Source organism: Priapulus caudatus, unplaced genomic scaffold (assembly GCF_000485595.1).
Source record: "Priapulus caudatus unplaced genomic scaffold, Priapulus_caudatus-5.0.1 Scaffold1353, whole genome shotgun sequence".
In the NCBI taxonomy this organism is placed as follows: domain Eukaryota; kingdom Metazoa; phylum Priapulida; class Priapulimorpha; order Priapulimorphida; family Priapulidae; genus Priapulus; species Priapulus caudatus.
Genome location: NW_014578414.1, coordinates 22,937 through 42,180, shown reverse-complemented (window position 1 = coordinate 42,180; position 19,244 = coordinate 22,937). Strand labels below are relative to the sequence as shown.

The following is a 19,244-nucleotide window of genomic DNA, read 5'->3' as shown; positions in this document are numbered from 1 at the left end:
AATAGCCGAGCTCGTACGGCATGGGTGATACGTGTAAAAGGTCGTTGGTTCGAATCCTATCTGTTTAGTTTTTATGTTTTTATTTTTTCATTTTTCTGTTTATGGTTAGGATTAGGGTTATGGTTAGGGTTAGGGTTAGGGTTCACAATGCGTATACATGTGTACACATGTGTATTATGGACCCGAGCGATCCCGAAGTTGCACCCTACTACCGTTCGGCTATTTCCGGAAAAATGTGTATTTCTCCCCAGTACCCGATTCGGTTTTTAGAGCACAATACAATGTATATTTTTTGTTTGTTCACTCCAATATCAAAATTACAAAACAGATCGGTATCTAGATTATATTAAAATAATTGCTTTATTAGATATATGTACACATATTTGTATTTACGAACATGATTTTCTTGTTAGATTCAGAACTTATCTTACTACATCCAACAACAACATCCAAACAAATGATTGATTGGTATAAAATTATACTAAAATAATCAAAGCTACCAGTTTCTTATATTCGAGTCAAAGACTAATCGAGTAGAGTCAAATTAATCTTAGGTTTCTGTAGAAATCTTACAAAAATTGACAAATAATATTGCACGGCAATAATTATGGAGGTGACTATTGGCCCGACGGTCGGGTGTATAATAAACCGTTCTCTATAGACCCGACGGTCCATAGTTCCATTGTTATCATGTTATTGTTCATTGTGTAGGCTCAGCGGTTATTAGCGATAATCTATTGAATATTGTTGAAAGGGTTAGGGTTAGGGTTAGGGTTAGGGAGTAGGGCGTAGGCTGCGGTGGTTTCTGGGATAGCCTTAGAGATTTTACGCATTTGCCGACGGTCAGGCGAATAGACAGTAGCAACATACACACCCGACGGTCGGGCGAATATAGCCTCGGCCAATAATTATGTTCTTATCGACTACGTCTTATTGACATGTATCATGATTAACATGCGCCTCAGTTGGTAGTGCAACCACCTGGTCATCTCTGAGACTGTGGATTAGATTGGCAAGTGGTTCATAGCGCCGCATGGTGGAGAGACTGCCAAGGAGGATCAGCTTGTGCTTGGCTCGTGTGATTGCAACGTTCAGGCGCCTCGTATCTCTCAATATGCTGCTCACCTGTAGACATGCACATGTACAATATACATATATATACATTCATATTAATGATATTATGCATTCATTTTTCCCATTATTATCATAATTATTTAATTACCATTATTACAATTACCATTGACTATGACAATCTGAATCACTATCACTATCATTGTCATTGTAATTGAAATTCCAATGGTCATTGACATTTTCATGGTTACTGTTATTGTCATTACAATTATCGTTATTCCCCAACCATTTTCATGCACGTGTGTATGCCTCCTAAAAGAAGAATTTCTAACAGTTATCCTAAAGAATTTTCAGCTTACCGATCCTTCAGTCGCATCGGTCCTGACAAATGACACGATGACGACACTCTTATCTCGTCCCTGGTACTGATCTACAGTGTTCACTTCCACCAATGTGTCGTCTCGCAGCGATAACATGGATTTAATTAGTGTGACTTGGTTTCTGTATGGTGCTATTATCCCGATGTCGCATGGTTTCACACCAGCCTAGAAAGTAGAGGTGTTTCTTTCTTAGATATATACAGTAATGAAGGCATTTTATTTTCTCGCATGAAAAGAATGTATATTCACAGTGTGAACAACTATAATACATTGTACGACATATACAGATGTATAAGTTGTACTATTATGGTCTTCAATACCTTGATTAATGTTGCAGATATGATGGTGGCAAGTTTTCCCTCTGTTTCGTTTTTCACCATCTTCTTTGAGTCGTATGACTGAAGAGCAGGGACCTGTAACATTATAGATTTCTCCAGCATAAATGTAAATGACATTCAAAACGACAACTAAAAAATCTCACACATAATGTTAAAGGGATATTTTGAACAAATGCAGCAAAGTGACTGGAACAACATCTTACAAAAGGAAGCAATTAGTGCGGTGGTGTACAGTTTGAAGACCTACTATTCTGTGCTTGGCATCGTCACGTTTAGCAGTGGACTATCCGTAATTAGTCCTACCTGATCGGTGTCTAGAAACTGAGCAGATTTCTCTAGGTGGCAGTCTAGAATCTCGGCGAGCCATGGCACGTTGGTTGTCAACTTGGGCACTGACAGTGTCAAGCACGCAGATGCCACTGCGTTTGAACTGCAGCTTAGAGCACCCTTGTACGTGATCGCATTGGCGATCCGAGTGATCTCAGAATTCATGCGGTACTGCAGGCTAAGTTCAACGGTGCAGCTTGGCTTGTCCAAGCGCACAAACAGACTCTCGTCCATTCCCATAGACCTGCTCGAAAAACAAACGACAACCGAATAATGTAAAAATGACATATATAGGGAAAACTAACTATACTGACATCTCACAAGGACATCATTTAGTCAGTGTGTTGGGTTACCCTTGCCCACTGTATAAAATTAATGTTCAGATTGTTTCTCAATTTTGTTGACAATTTCAAGTGAATTCAAGTCACTTTTAATATATTTTCTTAATAAAATATTGCTGCAGTCATAAAGCAGTGCATTTTAATGGCCAAATAAAGTCGACCTGATGAAGGTTGTAATACATTTTTTTAAATGTATATGAAAACCAACAAAATAAGAAACAATATCAATATATTACAATTCCAGCTATTAGCGATGGCATATACATACATTATCAACTGAAAACGCCATGTACTATTAAATTTACATTTCTTAGCACAAATTAAATATAATGTAATGGGTACCTGATCAAGCCTTGTTGGCTACAGACGTACAGGCAAATCAATCATTTCTATTAAGCCAATGACTCATGGTTCTACAAATATTGGCAGCAATGTTGGCAACCACTCATTAATAATGTTGCTAACAACTTGTTGAACAATGTTGGCAACAACTTGTTGAGCAGTGTGGAACAATGTTGACAAAATCTGCTGCACTATTCTACTTCAGTGTTGCTTGGCTCGTACTTAGCCTCCTTGCTCCGGATGACAGGAGGGAGTTGCCGTGGATCACCTACGAGCACGAATCGGTCAGCGCAGAACAGTGGTCCTAGGCACGCCGGCTGCATCACCTGTGTTGCCTCGTCAACGATGCAGTAGTCGAAGCGGCGTCGTGTGAATAACACGTGCCCAACGCCCAGACACGTCGTTGCAACAACCATCTGCTTGTGGTGCGTGTGCGTGCATTTGTTTGCACAAGAGAAAGTAAAATACCTACTCAGTGATATTATTATAACAGTGAACCATCTAAAAAGCATATGCATTTATTTATCGACTACAGCTACATTATCAGCTTAGTGGGGCAACAGAAATGAAACCTTAATGACAAGCTTGTTGCAAGGCCACACTTATTGAAATTATCACAGAAGCAAAATGGACACAACACCAGGAGCATGACCCTAGCATTGAACAATTAATCTAGGGGGGGGGGGGTAGCTAAATAATTAAAGCATTTTGCATTCTGATAGCTTCCAACCATATTAACTGTACCATTACAAAGAGTAAGGAATTTATAGACATCTGTGGAGAGCACAGCAAGGTCCGAAATGGTCGACAAGACTTCACAGTATAATATGAGTAGCAGTAGGTACAAACCTACCTTAGATGCGTAGAAGTCAGTGAGTTGCTGCACAGAGAGCCCACATGTGAGTACTTCCGCACTATGAGGCAAGATGTCTGCATGAATTCTGCTGCGTCTGCCAAGGCGTAGGAAATCCACACCCTTCTACAATGCAGACGACACGATTATAGGTGGTCAACTCTCCAAAGTTTGCACAATCAATTCCCGATAGACATTGTAAGTGCATGAACGTACACATGGTAGTAGTATACATAGTACAAGCTACAAAACCATTATTTAGCAGACATCAGGCACGCCAGCCTTCACATTTACATACTAGCATATATATATACAATATACACATAGAGAATTAAATATTTTGTACATAAATTATATAATATATCACTGTAATATACTCGATTAAGTGGATTTTTCGTTTAATGACAATGAAAAAATATATTCAATAAATGCTGTGTGATACTCAGTATGGTGTCATTAACGGAAAAGATCAATCAGATTTTAATTACAAAATACTAACGATGCCTGCCACCACTATTGCGGTTTACCATTGCCTATCTTACGTTAAACAACACCAATGCACTGACAATGCTTGTGCGCAACCTGCGAACCACTACCTAGTAAGAAGCAAGCACCATGTTACAATGACCGTGATGATGAGAATAATCATTTCACAAACACTTCTTTTAGCGAACAAACCTCGGAAACATATATATATGTTTGACTGTTAAACGAAGTGCAATAGCACAGAAAACTATGTTTACACATACCTGCTTCAGCTTCAGCAGGAGATTGTCGACAGCCGAGTGCGTGTAACTAGTGACCAGCACACTGTTACCTAGCAGCACTAAAGCCTCGATGAGTGCCACGATGGTGCTGGTCTTACCAGCACCCGGAAAGCCTTTAATGAGCAGATACTCGTCTGCCATCAGCACCTATCGCAACGTAGTTACGCAACTTCATGGTAATGGATTAATAATTTAATTTAATAGTGGACAACGCCTAAGCGCAGGAAATGCGCCACGGATCACTCTACTTCCAACAACTAATCTATACGAGAACGAATAAGTGAACAACAGAGAAGATGTGAGTGGAAAGAGGTGGTGGTGGCAGTTTGATACCTTGAAGACGGCTCGCTGCTGAAGCTTGTTGAGGGGTTTGAGCACGTGCTTGCATCGCTTCACCACGTCCTTGCCCAAGGTGCTGCGCTCACGAGGGCTGCGCAGGTCGGCTACGACCTCCCGCAGGCGAGTGCTGCGTGGAAACAGTGAGATCACAGATGTTCACGTTATCTCAAACGTTGTGCTGTAACGTTCATTCATCGAAGAACAAGTACGTGTACGAGCAGTCGAACTGATGTGATAGCCAGGATTTCACACATATAATAATGTACATTATACATGTGGTAATGCTCATATATTGTTGCAGTGAATTAAGTGCAATAGGAAGTGAGGAATAACAGATGTTGGCACTTGCTAATGCCTGTTATGTACCTGTGCGGTGTGTCGAGCATGAGACGAGAGAGGTTCGTAAAGCTGCTGATCATGGTGCTGAATGAATCACAAAGGTCAACTCTGTAAACATGGCCTCTCCACTCCCTATCCAACCGAAGGTCTCTACAATTGAATAACGAATGCACGCTATGTGTATTACAGCACATACCATCAGTATACCTTTTCACCACCCATATCCGACCTCAAAATGAATAAACCGTTTACGTATGAGGTGGGAGAGACATTCTAGATAAGATTATAGTAAAACGGTGAAAAGAAGTACATAAGGGAGACATCTGTATTATGTAATCTTGGTAGGATATGCTATTTGTGGGCGTATGAATAACTGAACAGAATTAGCAAACCAGACAGAAAAAGAATGATGAATATTTTACCCGAGTTTTATAATTTTAGAGAATACAGACTGTGCAAGCTAACATCATATTCATGTTAACATTACAGTTCATTACAGTTAATGTTATAATTTTAATGTAATAGATGTTCATAATGAGAATGAGTGAATTGCATGCCTGTCTAACACCAGCTGCAGAGAACTGTGACAAACTTCTCTGATGATGCCACTGCTGATGGCGACCTCTTGTGGGAGATCTAAGCTCACAACCACACTGTCACCTGCATGTAGACCACTCATCGTGAGCTGGTGTCTGCGAACCACACAACACAGGAGTGAAATAAAACATTTTCTGCTACAAAAATCCACCCTCCAACATCTATACCAGTACATGACTCGTCGTTGAATGAATTAGGACCAAACTTAAAAATATATAATTTAAATATATATTTACACTGGTGCTTGCTAACACACACTCACACATACATCCAAAAAATCACCTCAGGGGAAATGCCATGAATGCGTGAATATAGATTTTATTGTTAATCTAGCAGGGTACACGATGTATACAGGCAGGAGAAAGTCACTCACTGTGTGCAGTTTTTATGCCTTTTGAATGTATGCGCAAACTGCCGACTTCCTAGCTCAGAATCCTGATCATAGTTCCCATCAAGCAGCACTAAGCCTGCAAATGCTTGGCCTTTTTGTTCCCTGAAATGACATTAGATAGCGTGCATTACAAAGACTCGATCCTTGATATCATCATATTTATCATTAAAATCTCACTGAACATCAACAGCTGTGGTCCACTGAAATGACACAATGACGAAACTACTGTTGATATTATCTATCGCTTTTTCACTGTTGTTCTGTCGGTTTTATAATGTTTTGATATTATTTATATATATTGGGCATCTGAACATATTTTACTGTAACATGGACAAGAAAATTCTATATTATTATTATTTGTTATTACCTCTCCCAGCCTGTCATGCACCAGATATCCACCAGGTTGCGCCGCTGAGCCTCTGTCTCCATCTCAAGTAGAAGCATCGTCACCCAGTGGCTGTAGTAATCCATGTGGCATTGGCTTAGGTGAGAGAGGGTATCTCGGAGGAGAGATTCCATCGCATGTCCTGCTGGTGGAGTCGATATCTCAATAGATCTGGATGCAACAGTGGTGATTAAAAATACATATTGTAAAGGAAAACTAGAACATGAAGTTGTAACTACACTCCAATAGAAGTGAAAGAACATTAGATTGAAATTGTTTCATGGGGTGAATTTAACAGTACTGAATATATGCATGTGTGTACTGAGAAAAGCCGTTATATCTCTTTGTAATGTCGACTAGACTTCACTGATCTCAATATCAATTAACTACACCGACTAGTGGCAGATAAAAACAACTAAACAACGAATAGGTGAGCTATAATTGTCATCCATGTAAGAGAAATGGTATCCATCTGAATGCCAATCAAACATATTACTCAGGCTTGCAGGCTGACCTTTCTACTACGGATTCTATCAGGATTTGTTTTTATTTACCCCTGATTACGTTTTGATTGCGTTTCGCTCTCACCTTTGATATAGAGTACAGTTGAGAAGTTGTGGGCACCTACTGCAGGACCTCACGTTGTCTATAGGTGGTGGTAGAGACATAGGACGCGGAGCTCTGTCATCACATCTCGAAACAAATCTCGACAAATGAGCTGCCAACTCGTTCCTGAGTTGGACTAAGCCTTAGAATAAAGAGGAAATACAACAATGTAACACATCAGCATGAATCAGTCAAGTGAATGGCTATAACAATTAAGATACATGTTCTTATATGTTAATCAACACACTGGTAACAAACCTCGTACACTTGCAGGATGGGCGGGAACGCTAACCATCGCACCCTCTTTTAGATATAGAAGTAAACCTTCCTCTGGGTTGTCACGGCGATCTGACATCATCATGCTGTACAGTGTCACCTGTCAACATTGAAATGGTGACAGGACAAAACAAAAAAAGAAAAGATTGTCCCATCTGGTGGCAGAAAATTGATAAATTGATGACATTATTATGAGGGAGAGAATGGTGCATGGGAGGGTGTGTGGGGGAGGGCTGTGCAAGCCCTCCTTTCTCCCTCATTCAGTTCGGTGATTTTGTTAAATTTGCGTGTGAAGCAGTATCACCATCACACCCTTGACTAACAGTCTGCAATATAAATAAGATATATAAGACATGTGAATTGTCTTCTTAGCTGACCTGGCCTTTGTGCTCTGCAGAGAAGGAAGCTTTTCCTGTCTTCAGTTCTAGAGGAACAACTTTCTTATAGGGTCTGCTGGATTTGCTTCTAGCATGTATCTTGACCTCCACCGTGAGATCTATCTTTCCTTTCACACCATATCTGTGAGAAGAATTTTGTACAGGATGTAATAAATCCTGAGTAAAAACTGGGATGTTCTTATCGCATGCAGTTCTTTTAAATACCAGCTGAGACTTTTCATCGTTAATCTGTTCCATAGGACAATAAAACAACCACCAGCTCTAAGGTAAAAAATCTACACACGCCAAAAATTTGTTCATTAGTAACAAGGTGTTATATGCAAGAAATTACAGGCATTTGTAATTTTGAAACTTTTGTTAATTAAAATGGTTACAAGGTGTTTTGCTAAATCGCTACTCCAATTGAAATTAAGATTGATATTGATGCCATTTATGTAGAATATATGCCATAAAATCTTCTGTAACATTTATAATGAAATTTATTTATGCCCATGACTGCTTGCTAAAACATAATGAAATGTTTCATGCCTTACTTTGGTGACCAGATGTTTTCTTCAATATCTTTCACTGCACATACTTTGATGTCATCACCGTTTTTCTTGTGTCGCTCATCTTGCTGTGCACTACTTCCAAAGATTCCACTCATATGGTTTGCTGCCCAGTTCTGTACCTGCAAACATCATGATAATAATATAAAATAATCACAATAGGTTATTAACTTTTAAGACACTGCTTATTAATAGCATAGATGTCACCTCCCCTATACTGAATTGGAGGTGCATCATGCAAAACGTGCTATCAGTGCATTGAGCAATATAGGCCTATAATTCGAGAATTTTCAAATGTACATTACAGATTACACAGTTTACAATGGTGCACATGCAACTTACATTTACATAGTTTACACAATAATATAACTAGTATAAGTTTACAAAAATGCTACAATATAGATTTATCAATAGATCTATCAATATCTATAATGTGAGTGAGCATGAAACTTTTGTTATAAATACATTATGTAGAGCACAACATGCACAGGGATGACTCCACAAAATGCGGATAATTAAATACAATGCTAGTGTTAAAACTAACCGTAGGCTCACCTGTGAAATGTATTTGTCGATTTCAGACATAACCTCTCGCTCGTCAACATTTAACCCATACATATCATGCAGGAACTGCTCTTCCCCTATCACCTTCTCTGCTATCTTGCCTAAGTCACTTCTAAAAAAAAAATCTAGATCATAAGACCAACAAAATAAGCAGCCCATAAAATGAAAAGAAGCAGGACTACATGCAATACACTGAAATAACACATGGACACTATTACACACAGTCACACGCACACATGTACGCACGCACGCACACACACACACAGAATTGTAACAGGTTGACAGGAGTGCTAAAACAATTAAAAAATCGATGAAGATGCAGCAAAGACATGCACACCTGTCAAACATCCTCTTTAAGACAGCTTCTTGAAAAAACGCATGAATGACTGATCCATGTAGCATGTAAATGTTGCCTGCATCCAGATCCCGGAACCTCTGCCCAAGCACACACCTGATATCATACAACCACCAGCAACTTAATTAGAATCATTAGCACTTCACATACAAAGTTACCAACAGGAATGACCAAATAACAAGTTAGAAATCCTATAAGCACTAGTTATTAACCAGAGGCAACAGCATTTTCAATTTCCTGTGACACAGTTCGATTGTGAAAGTTCAGATATATATATATCAAGCTCACAATGCATCTGTGACATGTACAGGAGGTTCACAATAAAGGTAGTGAGTGAAATGACACCTGTAATACTTTCAGCCTCAATAGAAGGTATAAGACATGAGTACGTTTGTCAGCAAAGTCTGCCTACTTCACAGCTCAATCTGAATTCAATAGAGAGAAACAGCAATACCTCCTACAAGTCATTTTCCCCCAATGAAAACATAGAACCAAACTAAAATGAAAGCAAAGACTAAAAACCCACCTTCGTCTGCAGTAGACGGCTGACACGACTGTTGTACCAGAGAGCAGAGTGTCAGGGTTGACAACGATGAGTCCGTCAGTATTATTGACCACGTAGAACCCGGAGCCATCTCTCTTCGCTAGCACATGTACCACATCTCCCAGCGAGACTGGTGTCTGCTGCCAGACACCCTGCATAGTAACCACATGGTTAAACACCCGTGCAGTTCCCCAGCACCTCAACTTATAACTCGGATTATAGACTACACTTTAATTTCACATCAACAATAACATCATTGACTTGCCACAGAACAACATCAATGGACAGATATCAACTGGGAGCCTACACTCCGGGGTAAAACTATCTTAAGAATGTGCTTTCCTGGACTTCTGGACCAGAGACCAATAACATCAACAATTCGATTCCAATATTTATGCTACACTCTGGGGTAAAATTACCTGAAGAATGCACTTCTCTGGTCTTTCCAGTTTTCTGTCATCTCGAGTGAGTGTCAGCTCAGTAAAGCCTTGCTCTGGGCACGGCTGAACATCGCTGACTGTGTGTCGGCCATACTTGGCAGCTGGTACAGGCATCCTAGTCGGGTCGTATGTTTCAAAGGTCATCGCTGGCTCATCTGATATCATGACAGCACAGAAAGGAAATTAGTCAGATTTCACTTAATAACACGTCCGTATTCAAACAGCTATAAGAGCTATCAGTAATAATCATGAACATATGCACATAACGGTATAATAGTATAGCATACGTATGTCTGTGGTACAGCCAGGCTTATATAAAAAAGCCACTCAAGGTAAGCACCAAAGTGGGCTTTATATGTAGGTGACCATTCTATAAGGGTGGGTTTATTGTATAACTGTCACTCAAGGGAAATACCAAGTGTCCTTTATAGACAGGTGTTTGTTCTATAGAGGTGTCCGCTAATGCAGGCTTGAGTGTAACAATAAAAGTACTGCACGTACCTGCTCTTGATCCAGCTGTTACCGATTCCTTAAATGGAGACAGACAACTGAAGTTGTCATTCAATGCCTCTTCCATAGCTGCGAAATCATCGATATACTGGCAGTGCCCATCGTTTTCACTCATCTTACTGTCTGCAGGTTGAACCTGAAGCATCTGATTACACACTTGTGTTGGAGGATCTTCTATGTAAAAGTCCTCTGCCTCTGCAGGCACTGCATTAACTTCTTTTGTTGCAACACCTAGTGACTTTGGATGTGTTGATGTAACATTAACCTGATCTCTATCACGTATTTCAGTTACAGTAGCACCTTGAGAGCTGTTGTGCTCATTAGCAATTGCAACTTTCACATCTGGACCACAACCTGGATCTGTACGCAACTGCTCACCTCTTATGTGTTCACCATCTATAGATAGGAAACTACTGTTTTGAGCAGTACAATTTATTACTTCAGGATCACAGCTGACGTTTTCAATGTACATAGACTTGCTAAGCATCCCCTCATTATCTTTCTCAGGGTCCTTCAAATCTTCGTGATCACTGACATTACTGCTATCATGGACATGAACATTTTTGTTTTCGATCGTTGTATTTTTGGGGCTGGCCACTTTATTGTTCATACTGGCACCGTCGCATTCCACGTATTCTAGCGACTTCCGCCCCGACACGTGTTCGGTTTTTGTCGTTGGTGCTAGCTCGCAACTGCCAAACGTAAGCGCGGTTTTGGTGCTTAGCACCCCTTTGCTCAGGTGTATAGGCGAATCGGGCGAGTCGGGGTGTACGTGACGCATTGGGCTTGCGGCAATGCGCTTGGAATTTGGAGACAGTCCCTTTGTGGAGCACCGCTTTGTTGTTTTCCCTTGAGAAATTGATTTTATAGAAATCCCCCGCTCCTGTGCTCGGTTGCTGACCGATGATAGCCGTGTAGAAGCGGTATCCGCTTTGCCAGCTTTCCTGCTTAGGACATGTAACTTTCCACTGGTTTCTTTCTGCCTTGTTCTGCCATCCTCGACTGATTGGGAAACTTTAGCCGGAGGTTCTAGAGTAGGGAGTAACTTTGGCTGTAGCTTAGAGCGTAGAGTAACACTTGGCTTCGGGCAGATGTATCTGCTGGCAGTGGGGCGCATCATCTGTTGTGGCGTGTCTGGAATCAGGAAGTCCTCAGACGGATCCGTAAATCTGTTAACTGGGAGATTCGTGTCACATTGCGTATCACGAACGCAAGTTTTTGAAATTTTGGCGTTACATGCGTTTTGCAATTTGTGCGGCTGGGCTCCGTGATTTTCCTTCTGCTCAGATGAGGATTCATTGAATGCTGAACTCTTTGTTTCAGCCAATAGGTCTCCCTTTTCGCTGTGAGATTTGACAGGAGTGTTAGGGTCCACTCTTGCTCTCAACCTTGAATTTTCCCCAGTGTCAGTGACTGTGCATAAGGAAGACCTCTTTGTCACGTTCAACTGACTTGTGATTTTGCTGGAATGACTGAAGTCATTATTGTCATCATCTTCCAGAACGATCACACCACTTCCATGGTCGACAGATGACTTTCTCCCAGAGGTTGTCCTCCTTGATTTTAAATCAGAGTTTGGAGACATAGGCCCACCTTTTGCAGATTCTGATACTGGTTCGATACACGTGAACAAAGTCTTCTTATTTTTGGCATCACACTAAAACGAGAAAAAATAAATCTGCTAAAAATCAATAATCCAGTATCAAGTGGGCCTCCTCACAGTAATGCTGCTGTGATAATATCCCTAATAAATATTATAAAGCTTTATACTATGTTTAATGGTATGGATATAGGGGAGTATATAATTTTTGTGTGAATAAGGAAACAAACACAATTATACATATTGTTGTTCTTCTACTATAAAATATTAGCACAGGTGAATACCTGGAAAAATGAGGAGATCTTCATCTGATTCTTGTCTCCCTTCTTTGGCTGATAAAAAATAAAAATGGTCAATTAAGAGTGTAATCAATGTAACAATCATTTCTTACTTGATACCATTATCCCCCACAACAAATGCAAAACCCCCCTGGACTCCCTACAGAGTAATATCACACTTCAATCTAGAGCAATGAGATCAAAATATGTTGCCTAGAACATCTGTCAACTCGAGAAGACGTATTATAGACAATGTGTTAAATTAATTATCGTATTTTCTCAAGTCAAGTCAAGTCAACAGTGGTTGAGTCACAAGTCAAGTCAAGTCAACAGTGGTTGAGTCACAAGTCAAGTCAAGTCATTTATTAATTTGCCCAAGTCAAGTCAAGTCAAGTCAGACACATTGTCAAGTCAAGTAAAAAAATTTCCTCAAGTCAACTCGAGTCAGTTGCTAACTTCAACAAGTCATCTCGAGTCACTTACTCAAAGTGGCAGGTGACCCATTTTACCAAAAGCCATTTTATGAAATGTCAGATCCCCACTCTTGCATGTAGTTTGTTTAGTTCACTTTAGATAATTTTCTTAACTACTTAGTACTAACCGCATTCTTGTTTTGTTTTGACTGTTCTTGTTCTATTTCAATTGTTGGCCAAATGTCTTGCCCGACCACCTGATGAACTCAAATTTGAGTTTTGACATGCATACAAAAATAAATATTCCAAATCTTTGTTAGCAGTACTCTCTCTATATGCGCCGCCGAATGATTTTTGAAGTGAGGTGCTCAATTTGTTACGCTCCACAGTGGCCGATGCAGGATTTCTATGCGGGTGGTGAGAAACAGGCGGGGGGTATGGGTGTCCTCCCCCAGAAAAATTTAAAAATGTAGATCGCAGGAGAAGGTATTTGAGGCACTTTTGAGTACAGGTAAAGGCTTCATTCTGACTACAACAATTCTCTTTTTAGTAAAACAATTCTTGCGCTTGCAGCGCGGCATTGATTGATGTACGGGGGAGAGGGGGTCATTGTTTAGGTCGCGTTCATTATTGAATATGTAGGGGGTGATCACCGCTGGGATGAGGGCAACAGCAAAACTCTTTCTTGGAATTGTAAAAAAAATCACTGACACCATATCGCGCGCGCTCACCATATCGCACGCACATGAAATGCTGGAGCCAGCGCATGCGATGAAAAACAAACATGTACACGTATAGCCCATGTCCTCGTCCATCAAAATGTAAAAGCAAAACATTTCAAAAAACAGATTAAACTTAATAAATAAATTTTAGCAAGTAACAAAATATTGTTTATTCTGTAATAGTATTTGTCATGATTTATAGTTAATTTCTATCATGAACTCTTGATGTAATTAATCTTGCGGTCCGAGTTTCGCTAGTGCTAGCGCTAGCATGCACTAGTTATAACTTAGAAGCACTCGAGTCATCAAATAGCGACTCAAGTCCTGTGCTTTGACTCGAGTCTCTGGCCACGACTCGAGTCAAGTCATAACAATAACGGTTGAGTCAGAGTCAAGTCAAGTCATTTTCAGTGGTGACTCGAGTCAAGTCAAGTCATTTTGGGTTCCCGACTCGAGTCAAGTCAAGTCACCAGAAAATGCGATTCGAGTCGACTCGAGTCCCGAGTCAGTTACTTGACTTGTTATACAACACGTACTGGACGTGATGCGACCATGATGCCGAGGCGCACCGAGGATTGACACTTTGTGTCTTCCAATCACAGCCTACGCCGCACCAGTCTTTTATATTTTTAAAGGTGGGGACCCATGGGACCACCAAATCGCCGATCTCAGGAACTAGGGCATTCTGCTAGGCTAGTAGTAGAACAGTTTCCTACGATAGAGTTTGCCACAAATACGAACATAACACGCTGTTTAACACGCTACGTCCTTCTGTTGCATTTTTCGCATTTCCGTAATCAGAATAAGCCCCGCCTTCTTCGTTGATGGGCATGAATGGGGCGTCAACGACGTGACCCGTTACTGCGTGTAGGTGTTTGGCGAGACTGTTTGCTTTTCGTAAATAAGGTAAGGCCCGGCCGATGCATTTCGCACCGAAGTGGAAAAATTAGGCATTTTTACCCGCTTTCGGAAGTGAACGAGTGCGTCATTCATTGAACATTGAAGTTTTTCTTAAAATTAAATAATTCCGAAAATCCCTAACCGCGCTACTCAATTGTTTTAGCCAATGAACGTAGCTGTGTGTGATGTCTTGCCCGCGCGCTTTATACTTGGCTTAGCGAGCCTCGAAATGGATATCGGAGGCAGGCACCTCGCAACACGCGTGTTTGTTTACATATAGCTTTGTGACATCAGGATGGGCGGTGTCGGGAGTTCTGCGATGATACAGATAACCTCGTAATGTATCAGCATTTCTTAAGGTGCATGGAACATTTTACCAATTTAGTGGTGTCAGTTAGTCACGGATATGTCACAGTAAGTACTAACCGTATATGTTTCACATACGTTCACCTATTTTGCACCCAGGCGGTCGATCATTGTGAAAAATTGTGTGAAGATTTATTCTTATTGAGACGTTCCAAGTGCCTGTTTCATCAGTCTTGTACGTCAATGCACGTGCGTCAAGAGCCATAAACTCAACACAATTTCATCTCTGTTAGTGTTATTGTTTACGCCTGAATGCGTGATTGATCAGGGAGGGGTGCATTTAAGAGGGAGACATTTTCTTTGGGGTTCTGAAAAACACAATTCCACTTGACAATTTCATGGGCCATTTCAATTGGAAGATCTGCATAATGGACCCCCAACAAGCCCTTTGACTGACTAGTCAAGAAATTCAAAGGTCTGTATATTGCTCTTATTTAGCCGCCGATAGTTCTTATTTAGAATTTCATTCATAGTCTTCATTGTTATCTTCTAAAACTACAGACCATCCGCTGACCGCTGTGGAGACGTGCGCCGGGCCTCGAATTTGGCGCACGTCTCCACTGCGGACAGCCTTCAACTGAACAATTGAAGCATCCCGCGGTCGCGTGCGCATATCCCGCGGAACTGCGCACAGGCACTTAGAACGTCTCAATAAAAAAAAAGGTTAATAAACACGAAATGTATTTACTATACCAAGGTCCAGTCTTAATGTTTCTCTACTCTATTTCGCCTATAATCACCTTTAAATGCCGGTCAAATGCTCATCTGCAACACACAAGTACACCGCACGCCGCCCTGTGCACAAACAACATGAATAAGAGCTTATTCATGTTGTTTGTGCACAGCACGGGCGTGCAGTGTACCTGTGTGTTGCAGATGAGCATTTTGACTGGCATTCTACAGAGCTCTTATTCATGTTGCTTGTGCACAGGGCAGGCGTGCGGTGTAACTTGTGTGTTGCAGGATGAGCATTTGACGGCATTTACAGGTGATTATAGGCGAAATAGAGTAGAGAACATTAAGACTGGTAGTAAATACATTTCTTGTTTTATTTCTTTTTTTTTTGAAGAGACGTTCCAAGTGCCTGTGGAACTGCGCGTCTCATCCGCGCGCAGCGCTCAGATCAACAGCTGTTTCCACGCAATCTTGTATCATGTCTCTCCGGATATATGGTACTGGCAGGATGCTTTTCAACTTAGTCTTAGATGATAAAGCCAAAACAAAATAATAGGTGTGGTTACGGGTTTCCCGACCGACCCTATTATTCAGCGGACCCTAAACATTTAATCGTCATTTTCAATTAACAATTAACAATTTTCAATTTCAAATTGTTAATTTGATCATTGAAAAAAAAAAAAAAATGAAAAAAAATTAATTGGACAGTTCCTGCTTCACAAGGCACAACGCACATCCTTCAGACATGGGTTGTAAATAAAATATTTCAAGAAAATAAAATGTTTTCCTTACCTACGTACCTACCCTATTTTTTTTTTTTTGGCATGTATTATGTAACGGTAAACACATATATATTTTGTTTTGGCCTAAGTTAGAGAGCAGACCGAGATTCAGCCTAGGCTAGACACAATAATGTAAGCTAACAGCAGTGTTGTAGGTCTCGAGGCCGGTCTTGGCCGTCGAGACCGGCTCGAGACCGTTTTCTTTGGTCTCGGTCTTGGTCTTGGCCTCGGAGTGCAATGACTCGGACTCGGAGTGCAATGACTCGGACTCGGAGTCGAGTATACATACATAGTACACAACTGTACATATTGTAACACGCAGTTTACAAGAATTTAAAACTAAAACTCTTAGGTTTTCTAGAACACGGCTAATCTTGTAACGTTTTCAATGGCTCAATTAATAAGATTCTTGTCCCTTTGGTTTTGAATTCTTGCTGGCACTTCGTCCCTTTGCGCTTTTTCTACCACTTCTTTTCTTCTCTACCACTTCGAAGGTACTATAGCCAGTCTCTCATTTGGTTCAACAAGCCGTGTCATTCGCGTAAAAACAGAAATGGATCTGTTACTTTGAACACGTTTCGTATGACTCGTGTCTCTGTGTTTTCGGCTGACTATGGCACAAGAGCTTATAATGAGTATCATCATATCATTATAAGCCTCTTTGCTATGGCGATGTTTCATGTTTATAAACATTGACGTCATATGCGCACATGCTCAGTTTAAGCGCGTTGGCAGCAAGCAGATGCGTGATATTGTTCGAACAAGCACACGCATGCACGCGCGCACACATGCACGCACGCACGTGTACGTGCACACACATGGTCGAACGCACGCATGCACGCACGTGTAAGTTCACACGCACGCATGCACGTGTACGTACACACGCACGCCCGCACGCATGCACGCACGTGTACGTGCACACGCACGCACACACTCATGCACGCACGTGTACGTGCACACGCACGTGTTACGTGCACACGCATGCACGCACGTCTACGTGCATATGCACACGCGCGCACACACGCACGCACGCACGTGTACGTGCACACACACGGACGCACGCATGCACGTGTACGTGCACACACACGCACACACTCATGCACGCACGTACGCACGCACACACGCACAGAACATGTGGTCATTCATCTGTAAATGTCAAGCAGCACGCTTCGCTTCTGCCAACCACAACACATGTATAACAAATACACGTGACCTGATCTATGACGTCACGTGAAACATCGCTATACACTTTTGAATGCCTATGATGCACTGTTGCGATTTTTTCCCTTTTTTCCGATTTTTTCCTTTTTTTCCATTTTTACTCTACACTACACAGTTTACAATACAAGTTACAACGAATTTACAGACACGGTTAGTGTTAGTCTGTCACACAGTACAAATTACAATGACAATGTGGTAGGCTACTATATATGGCCTTAGTCCGAGATTCCTCTGACCAATGCCCACACCGACGATTTTGGTGGATTTGGTGTGGCCGTGGGTTACCCCCCACCACATCTGGTGTGGGCTAACAGCTGGTGTGGGCTAACCCACACCAAATCCACCAAAATCGTCGGTGTGGGCATTAGTCAGAGGAATCTCGGACTAGTACTATCGTAACTATGGCCTTAACCCGACCAGGCTGTGTGACTAACGTCAATATTAGGTATTCTAACCCTAGCAATACCGTTTCTTGGAGCTATACTATGGCCTATGCATGGTTAGTTTTGTTTACATCACTCATCAGTCTCAAGATCCTGTGAGTTCCAGAAACAGTTCAGCTTTAATGTGCGCTTTACCGTGGGTTTATTTTTAGTGCGTCCCATTTTCTTGCTAAATCACAAACAAAAATGCACTTCAATGAATTGGAAGATGGAAAGTAAACAGTAAGTAGTAAGTGCTCTGGTAAAACCTAAACACTCAGCTAAACATGAAGTTCCCGCCAGACAGGTGGCGCCATCTATGTTGCACGCGTTGCACGAAAAACGCTCGCTTGTGTTCCACAGCGCGCGCGCGCGCGAGAGAGAGAGAGAGAGAGAGAGAGAGAGAGAGAGAGAGAGAGAGAGAGAGAGAGAAGGGAGGGGTGAGAGGTCTGTTGGTCGCACACACACTAACCCTAACAACAGTGATTGGTTGGTCTGTCAGGGCGCGCGCGCGTGTGAGCATGCGTGCATTTAAATATATGCTAGGATAACTCCTCTTCATTTTAAATGCATAATCTTTGCAAAATACGATTGCTCTCGGGAGATATTGCGCATGCGCGCACCGTCTTAGGCGTGCAGTGCCGTCTGAGGAAAACTTCATAATATAGCTTGCTGCGGGGGAGAGGGGATGGGAGACTGAGGAACGGCGGCAGGGAAGATAGCTGGGGCGGCAGAAGAATAATTAGGCTGAGCGAGGGACAGGGGAGGCAAGGAGATGAACGCGAGGGCATAAAGTAGGTGTTTTGTACCCTACATGCTAGTGCGCTCTCCTAATTATAAACACATGTCTACTGGTAAAAGTTTATTAGGGAAATCTATGCTGAGACCCCCCCAACCATTTTAAATGCCTATTCTGCACAAAATATAACTCTTCTGGTGAGATATTGCGCATGCGCTAGCACACGTGTTAAGCGTGCAGTGCCGTCTGAGGAAAACTTCATAATAAAGCTTGCTGCGGTGGAGAGGGGATGGGAGACTGAGGAACGGCGGCAGGAAAGATATCTGGGGGCGGTAGAAGAAGAAGGAGGCAAGGGAGAGGGGAGTCAAGGGGAAGAGCCCGAAGGCAGAAAGTAGGGTTTTTTTACCCTACATGC

General features: G+C 41.6%; 1 protein-coding gene across 2 annotated transcripts; it reads right to left on the bottom strand.

Annotated features, from left to right (window-relative positions):
- Positions 1–363: 363 nt before the first annotated feature.
- On the bottom strand, positions 364–18,383 carry LOC106816336 (DNA replication ATP-dependent helicase/nuclease DNA2-like). Of its 2 annotated transcripts, none has more exons than XM_014820916.1 (23): positions 18,247–18,383; positions 12,596–12,643; positions 10,703–12,368; positions 10,181–10,356; positions 9,744–9,913; positions 9,200–9,313; positions 8,854–8,974; positions 8,284–8,420; positions 7,730–7,871; positions 7,335–7,452; positions 7,059–7,218; positions 6,453–6,641; positions 6,068–6,187; positions 5,655–5,789; positions 5,125–5,247; positions 4,753–4,885; positions 4,402–4,566; positions 3,653–3,778; positions 3,022–3,215; positions 2,093–2,360; positions 1,772–1,864; positions 1,431–1,616; positions 364–1,125 (listed from the first exon to the last, which is right to left on the bottom strand). In XM_014820916.1, exons 1-23 carry the CDS (start codon positions 18,271–18,273, stop codon positions 931–933), a joined length of 4,806 nt encoding a protein of 1,601 aa, XP_014676402.1. In that variant the 5' UTR covers positions 18,274–18,383; the 3' UTR covers positions 364–930. The 2 variants fall into 2 exon arrangements, with proteins under 2 accessions (XP_014676402.1, XP_014676403.1); XM_014820917.1 differs by lacking the exon at positions 18,247–18,383 and adding an exon at positions 18,183–18,239.
- Positions 18,384–19,244: the final 861 nt, after the last annotated feature.

Bases quoted from the DNA above. Each gene is read 5' to 3' on its own strand.
- LOC106816336 (XM_014820916.1), bottom strand. From the start codon at position 18,273: ATGGGACGCACTAAAAATAAACCCACG. The intron at 12,644-18,246 runs GTAAAGCGCACA...ATTTTTTATCAG, and splicing joins GCACTAAAAATAAACCCACG to CCAAAGAAGGGAGACAAGAA. The intron at 2,361-3,021 runs GTACGAGCCAAG...TTTTTCGAGCAG, and splicing joins ATCCGGAGCAAGGAGGCTAA to GTCTATGGGAATGGACGAGA.